This window comes from Taudactylus pleione, unplaced genomic scaffold (assembly GCF_031769625.1).
Source record: "Taudactylus pleione unplaced genomic scaffold, aTauple2 ptg000278l, whole genome shotgun sequence".
Classification (NCBI taxonomy): Eukaryota; Metazoa; Chordata; class Amphibia; order Anura; family Myobatrachidae; genus Taudactylus; species Taudactylus pleione.
Genome location: NW_028284680.1, coordinates 666,103 through 674,018, shown reverse-complemented (window position 1 = coordinate 674,018; position 7,916 = coordinate 666,103). Strand labels below are relative to the sequence as shown.

General features: G+C 40.9%; 1 protein-coding gene across 1 annotated transcript in view; it reads left to right on the top strand.

Moving 5' to 3' along the window:
* Positions 1 to 2,796: 2,796 nt before the first annotated feature.
* LOC148513469 (uncharacterized) overlaps positions 2,797 to 7,916 on the top strand; it is a 466,228-nt gene continuing 461,108 nt past the window's right edge. The window contains exons 1-2 of the mRNA XM_088481822.1: positions 2,797 to 2,851; positions 3,089 to 3,206. Coding sequence (XP_088337948.1) covers positions 2,797 to 2,851; positions 3,089 to 3,206 — 173 coding nt within the window. The remainder of the gene's footprint in view (positions 2,852 to 3,088; positions 3,207 to 7,916) is intronic.

Below are 7,916 nucleotides of genomic sequence, written 5' to 3'. Positions count from 1 at the left end.
AAATCTGTATACTGTATGAAGCGCAATAAACGATGGCGTGGATTAAATCCGCGGACGCTACATTGCAGCACTTCGTATACAGATTCAGGCTCAACGGCAGACAGATATACAAGTGTCTCAAATCCAATTAATCGCCGCAGTCTCATGAAGCGGTATCGTTTCTGTTTGCGACTTAGACGCTGGTTGTAATAAGCCGAGTCAGCAGGGACCAGGCGCACAGAGAGGGGCTGCAGCAATAATGTTCAGTATGAGAACACCTCTATATACAGAGGATGTGTAGTGTGTATGAGAAGAACACCTCTATATACAGAGGATGTGTAGTGTGTATGAGAACACCTCTATATACAGAGGATGTGTAGTGTGTATGAGAACACCTCTATATACAGAGGATGTGTAGTGTGTATGAGAACACCTCTATATACAGAGGATGTGTAGTGTGTATGAGAACACCTCTATATACAGAGGATGTGTAGTGTGTATGAGAACACCTCTATATACAGAGGATGTGTGGTGTGTATGAGAACACCTCTATATACAGAGGATGTGTGGTGTATGAGAACACCTCTATATACAGAGGATGTGTGGTGTGTATGAGAACACCTCTATATACAGAGGATGTGTAGTGTGTATGAGAACACCTCTATATACAGAGGATGTGTAGTGTGTATGAGAACACCTCTATATACAGAGGATGTGTAGTGTGTATGAGAACACCTCTATATACAGAGGATGTGTAGTGTGTATGAGAACACCTCTATATACAGAGGATGTGTGGTGTGTATGAGAACACCTCTATATACAGAGGATGTGTGGTGTGTATGAGAACACCTCTATATACAGAGGATGTGTAGTGTGTATGAGAACACCTCTATATACAGAGGATGTGTAGTGTGTATGAGAACACCTCTATATACAGAGGATGTGTAGTGTGTATGAGAACACCTCTATATACAGAGGATGTGTGGTGTGTATGAGAACACCTCTATATACAGAGGATGTGTAGTGTGTATGAGAACACCTCTATATACAGAGGATGTGTAGTGTGTATGAGAACACCTCTATATACAGAGGATGTGTAGTGTGTATGAGAACACCTCTATATACAGAGGATGTGTAGTGTGTATGAGAACACCTCTATATACAGAAGATGTGTAGTGTGTATGAGAACACCTCTATATACAGAGGATGTGTAGTGTGCATGAGAACACCTCTATATACAGAGGATGTGTAGTGTGTATGAGAACACCTCTATATACAGAGGATGTGTAGTGTGTATGAGAACACCTCTATATACAGAGGATGTGTAGTGTGTATGAGAACACCTCTATATACAGAGGATGTGTAGTGTGTATGAGAACACCTCTATATACAGAGGATGTGTAGTGTGTATGAGAACACCTCTATATACAGAGGATGTGTAGTGTGTATGAGAACACCTCTATATACAGAGGATGTGTAGTGTGTATGAGAACACCTCTATATACAGAGGATGTGTAGTGTGTATGAGAACACCTCTATATACAGAGGATGTGTGGTGTGTATGAGAACACCTCTATATACAGAGGATGTGTAGTGTGTATGAGAACACCTCTATATACAGAAGATGTGTAGTGTGTATGAGAACACCTCTATATACAGAGGATGTGTAGTGTGTATGAGAACACCTCTATATACAGAGGATGTGTAGTGTGTATGAGAACACCTCTATATACAGAGGATGTGTAGTGTGTATGAGAACACCTCTATATACAGAGGATGTGTAGTGTGTATGAGAACACCTCTATATACAGAGGATGTGTAGTGTGTATGAGAACACCTCTATATACAGAGGATGTGTAGTGTGTATGAGAACACCTCTATATACAGAGGATGTGTAGTGTGTATGAGAACACCTCTATATACAGAGGATGTGTAGTGTGTATGAGAACACCTCTATATACAGAGGATGTGTAGTGTGTATGAGAACACCTCTATATACAGAGGATGTGTAGTGTGTATGAGAACACCTCTATATACAGAGGATGTGTGGTGTGTATGAGAACACCTCTATATACAGAGGATGTGTAGTGTGTATGAGAACACCTCTATATACAGAGGATGTGTAGTGTGTATGAGAACACCTCTATATACAGAGGATGTGTGGTGTGTATGAGAACACCTCTATATACAGAGGATGTGTAGTGTGTATGAGAACACCTCTATATACAGAGGATGTGTAGTGTGTATGAGAACACCTCTATATACAGAGGATGTGTAGTGTGTATGAGAACACCTCTATATACAGAGGATGTGTAGTGTGTATGAGAACACCTCTATATACAGAGGATGTGTAGTGTGTATGAGAACACCTCTATATACAGAGGATGTGTAGTGTGTATGAGAACACCTCTATATACAGAGATTGTGTAGTGTGTATGAGAACACCTCTATATACAGAAGATGTGTAGTGTGTATGAGAACACCTCTATATACAGAGATTGTGTAGTGTAGGCTTACAGTGTACGTCACCTATGTTATCAGTGTCACATCCCAAATAATATGCTGAAGGACATTAAAACGACACGTCCACATTGACATGACCTCATTACACACGTCAGTCTTCTCTTCCTATAACATTACAGTTATGTGTTGGCTACACGCGTGGCGGGCAGGAGATGTGATGCCCGAGGGCTTGTGATACAGATTTATTTTACCTTCCAAATCTACATGACAAAGCCGGTTACGGGGTAACGAATGCCGCCTTAAGGTGCCAGCGATCCTCCATCCCGGGGACGGGGGAAGAAATCTATTTCATTCATGTGTGAAATTTACTTTGGCTCCCAAAGGCGGCTTGTAGCATTCCCCGGGGACGGTAATGACTGGCGCAGCCTCTGGCATGACCAATAATAAAATCCATAAATCTTCTCAAATGATGGATTTACTATAGAGAATAAAATGGAAATGAATGGCCGGGACAGCTGGGACAATTGGGGGGAGGTTGGGGGAATGAGGTATAATGAGACACAGAGTAATGAGGGCGGTAATGAGATTTATAGGCTCTCGCACATGGCAGTATACAAATGTGAGATTTCTCTATTTGTCTCCTTAGGTGTCCTGTGCCAGTCCCCTGGGTACCAGCCTGATTGTACTACGGATCGTCCCCTGCAGTGCCCACAGGGCACTTACTATTCCGCGGGCAGCTGCTGGGAGTGTCACCCTGGATTCTAGTGAGTGACGAGTGTATGACGTTATTCATACAATATGTCATTTATTCACATCATATAGTCATATAGTCTGTTTTCCGCATTCCTATAAAACCTGAGTACTGTACTGTATGTGATCTTCCCCAGCTTGTGTTCTTATTACAGGCTGGCAGCCATATTGATCCTAATTCCCCTTCAGCTTAAGGACCTGGACGTGACGTTAGTGAGGGTGGAACTTGTGCGGTTTTATGCCCTGACGGCGACGTTATTTTCTCTCCGCTGTAGTCTCTGGCCACCAATAGTAGAAAGTTGTACCCTCGCGGGCTCGCTACGCCATCACGTACTGCGTGTCTGCCTGCGCTGTGGGTATATATAACGCAACAGGTCAATACAACGTCTCTACAATCTATACTGTAGGTCAGGATCTGTGATTATTGCAGAGTAACAGGCAACTTTGTAGCTTTGCTCCATATAAACTAGAAGAGACCATCAGGCTGGAGTCGGGGAGTTTATCTATATGTTACTGTGTAATAAAGTGAGTTTTACTAACCAGAAAAGGACCTTAAACAGCATCTGTCAGCTACACACCATGGAGGCCGCAATATTACCAATATTCAGCCATTTACCCAAAGGTCTGATAAATAATTTACCACCTGGAATACAGCGATATTAGATAACAGGGCTGATGTCATAGTGACACCTATATTAGACAGCGATATTAGATAACAGGGCTGATGTCATAGTGACACATATATTAGATAGTGATATTAGATAACAGGGCTGATGATGCTGTAATGACACCTATATTAGACAGCGATATTACATAACAGGGCTGATGTCATAGTGACACATATATTAGATAGTGATATTACATAACAGGGCTGATGATGCTGTAATGACACCTATATTAGACAGCGATATTAGATAACAGGGCTGATGTCATAGTGACACCTATATTAGACAGCGATATTAGATAACAGGGCTGATGTCATAGTGACACCTACTGTATATTAAACAGCGATATTAGATAACAGGGCTGATGTCATAGTGACACCTATATTAGACAGCGATATTAGATAACAGGCCTGATGCTTTAGTGACACCTATATTAGACAGCGATATTAGATAACAGGGCTGATGTCATAGTGACACCTACTGTATATTAGACAGCGATATTAGATAACAGGGCTGATGTTATAGTGACACCTATATTAGACAGCGATATTAGATAACAAGCCTGATGTCATAGTGACACCTATATTAGACAGCGATATTAGATAACAGGGCTGATGTCATAGTGACACATATATTAGATAGCGATATTAGATAACAGGGCTGATGTCATAGTGACACCTATATTAGACAGCGATATTAGATAACAGGGCTGATGTCATAGTGACACCTATATTAGACAGCGATATTAGATAACAGGGCTGATGTCATAGTGACACCTATATTAGACAGCGATATTAGATAACAGGGCTGATGTCATAGTGACACCTATATTAGACAGTGATATTAGATAACAGGGCTGATGATGCTGTAATAACACCTATATTAGACAGCTTTATTAGATAACAGGGCTGATGTCATAGTGACACATATATTAGATAGCGATATTAGATAACAGGGCTGATGTCATAGTGACACCTATATTAGACAGCGATATTAGATAACAGGGCTGATGTCATAGTGACACCTATATTAGACAGCGATATTAGATAACAGGGCTGATGTCATAGTGACACCTATATTAGACAGCGATATTAGATAACAGGGCTGATGATGCTGTAATAACACCTATATTAGACCGCTTTATTAGATAACAGGGCTGATGTCATAGTGACACCTATATTAGACAGTGATATTAGATAACAGGGCTGATGATGCTGTAATAACACCTATATTAGACAGCGATATTAGATAACAGGGCTGATGATGCTGTAATGACACCTATATTAGACAGCGATATTAGATAATAGGGCTGATGATGCTGTAATGACACCTATATTAGACAGTGATATTAGATAACAGGGCTGATGTCATAGTGACACCTATATTAGACAGCGATATTAGATAACAGGGCTGATGATGCTGTAATGACACCTATATTAGACAGTGATATTAGATAACAGGGCTGATGTCATAGTGACACCTATATTAGACAGTGATATTAGATAACAGGGCTGATGTCATAGTGACACCTATATTAGACAGCGATATTAGATAACAGGGCTGATGATGCTGTAATGACACCTAAGGGCAGAAACAGCTTTGGTTCCCTCTCTCATCTCCCCCCTCTCTAAATATGAGAGTTCCACACTTTATTATTGTAATTTATAGTATAATTGTACTGTACCCTTCACATTATGATTAGAACAGTCTCATGTTACATGAAGTCTGTCTAATGTATGTGATAAGTACTTTATTGTGTACAAATTGTACACTATTACTGTAGCATTCATTACTACTATAACACTATGTTAAAGCAGTAATAATGATTCCCAATGCCCATTGGCGATGTTGTGGTGAATAAAGAATTTTTTTTTTATTGCAGACAAAAAATAATTCAGGTTATCGTCTTGCAGTTCTGCATACGTAGTATCAGCTCTGACCCTCAGGCCCAGTGTTTTATGTATCATACCAAATAGGAGCAGAAAGAGGCGAAGCAAAAGTAAATATGTCATGAATACATTATAGATTTCTGCATCATGATTGGTCCGTATTTCCGTAGCTTCAGATGATTGGTTAAATTAAATCATGTTAATTTTAATCAAATACCTAGAAAGTAAAACTAATACTGAGAGGTTTCAATTTTGACTTTAAGCCATATTTGGCTATACGGATATAAGATATTATACTCAACCTCTTGACCTTGTGGGTTGTTTGTCCTTTACCCTTTAAAAGCAGGAAAGAGGTGATGACCTTGTTTTTGCAATCTTAATGAGCTAGGCTTTCACTTTTGTCACACAGAAAATAATTACATTGAATTATTAATCTAGATAAACTCCAGAATACAAAAGTATTTGAATCCTGAAAGCATTGAACTTTTAAAGGAAGAAAAGAGGTGAGAAATACATGTTGGACTGTAAAACATAATTTTTTCTGCTTTATTGCGTAACAAAAAAACGGAGGGAAAATTAGGATACCACCTGGGAAGGACAGGTCTCCAGACTCCGGACAGATCTTGCTATTCCCTGACTGACTGGAGGAGCCCCAGATGGGTAGTAATACCTCTGGCTGCATGTTTCATATGGCTGGCCTAGACTGCGCTGAGTAATGTGATATGTGACACCTGTATATGTGTGTGCTCCTGAGTCTGTATATAGGAGACTGTGCTGAGTAATGTGATATGTGACACCTGTATATCTGTGTGCTCCTGAGTCTGTATATGGAGACTGTGCTGAGTAATGTGATATGTGACACCTGTATATCTGTGTGCTCCTGAGTCTGTATATGGGAGACTGCGCTGAGTAATGTGATATGTGACACCTGTATATCTGTGTGCTCCTGAGTCTGTATATGGGAGACTGCGCTGAGTAATGTGATATGTGACACCTGTATATCTGTGTGCTCCTGAGTCTGTATATAGGAGACTGCGCTGAGTAATGTGATATGTGACACCTGTATATCTGTGTGCTCCTGAGTCTGTATATGGAGACTGTGCTGAGTAATGTGATATGTGACACCTGTATATCTGTGTGCTCCTGAGTCTGTATATGGGAGACTGCGCTGAGTAATGTGATATGTGACACCTGTATATCTGTGTGCTCCTGAGTCTGTATATGGGAGACTGCGCTGAGTAATGTGATATGTGACACCTGTATATCTGTGTGCTCCTGAGTCTGTATATGGGAGACTGCGCTGAGTAATGTGATATGTGACACCTGTATATTTGTGTGCTCCTGAGTCTGTATATGGGAGACTGCGCTGAGTAATGTGATATGTGACACCTGTATATCTGTGTGCTCCTGAGTCTGTATATAGGAGACTGCGCTGAGTAATGTGATATGTGACACCTGTATATTTGTGTGCTCCTGAGTCTGTATATAGGAGACTGCGCTGAGTAATGTGATATGTGACACCTGTATATCTGTGTGCTCCTGTGTCTGTATATGGAGACTGCGCTGAGTAATGTGATATGTGACACCTGTATATCTGTGTGCTCCTGAGTCTGTATATGGGAGACTGCGCTGAGTAATGTGATATGTGACACCTGTATATCTGTGTGCTCCTGAGTCTGTATATAGGAGACTGCGCTGAGTAATGTGACACCTGTATATCTGTGTGCTCCTGAGTCTGTATATGGGAGACTGCGCTGAGTAATGTGACACCTGTATATCTGTGTGCTCCTGAGTCTGTATATGGGAGACTGCGCTGAGTAATGTGATATGTGACACCTGTATATTTGTGTGCTCCTGAGTCTGTATATAGGAGACTGCGCTGAGTAATGTGATATGTGACACCTGTATATCTGTGTGCTCCTGAGTCTGTATATGGGAGACTGCGCTGAGTAATGTGATATGTGACACCTGTATATCTGTGTGCTCCTGAGTCTGTATATGGGAGACTGCGCTGAGTAATGTGATATGTGACACCTGTATATCTGTGTGCTCCTGAGTCTGTATATAGGAGACTGTGCTGAGTAATGTGATATGTGACACCTGTATATCTGTGTGCTCCTGAGTCTGTATATGGGAGACTGCGCTGAGTAATGTGATATGTGACACCTGT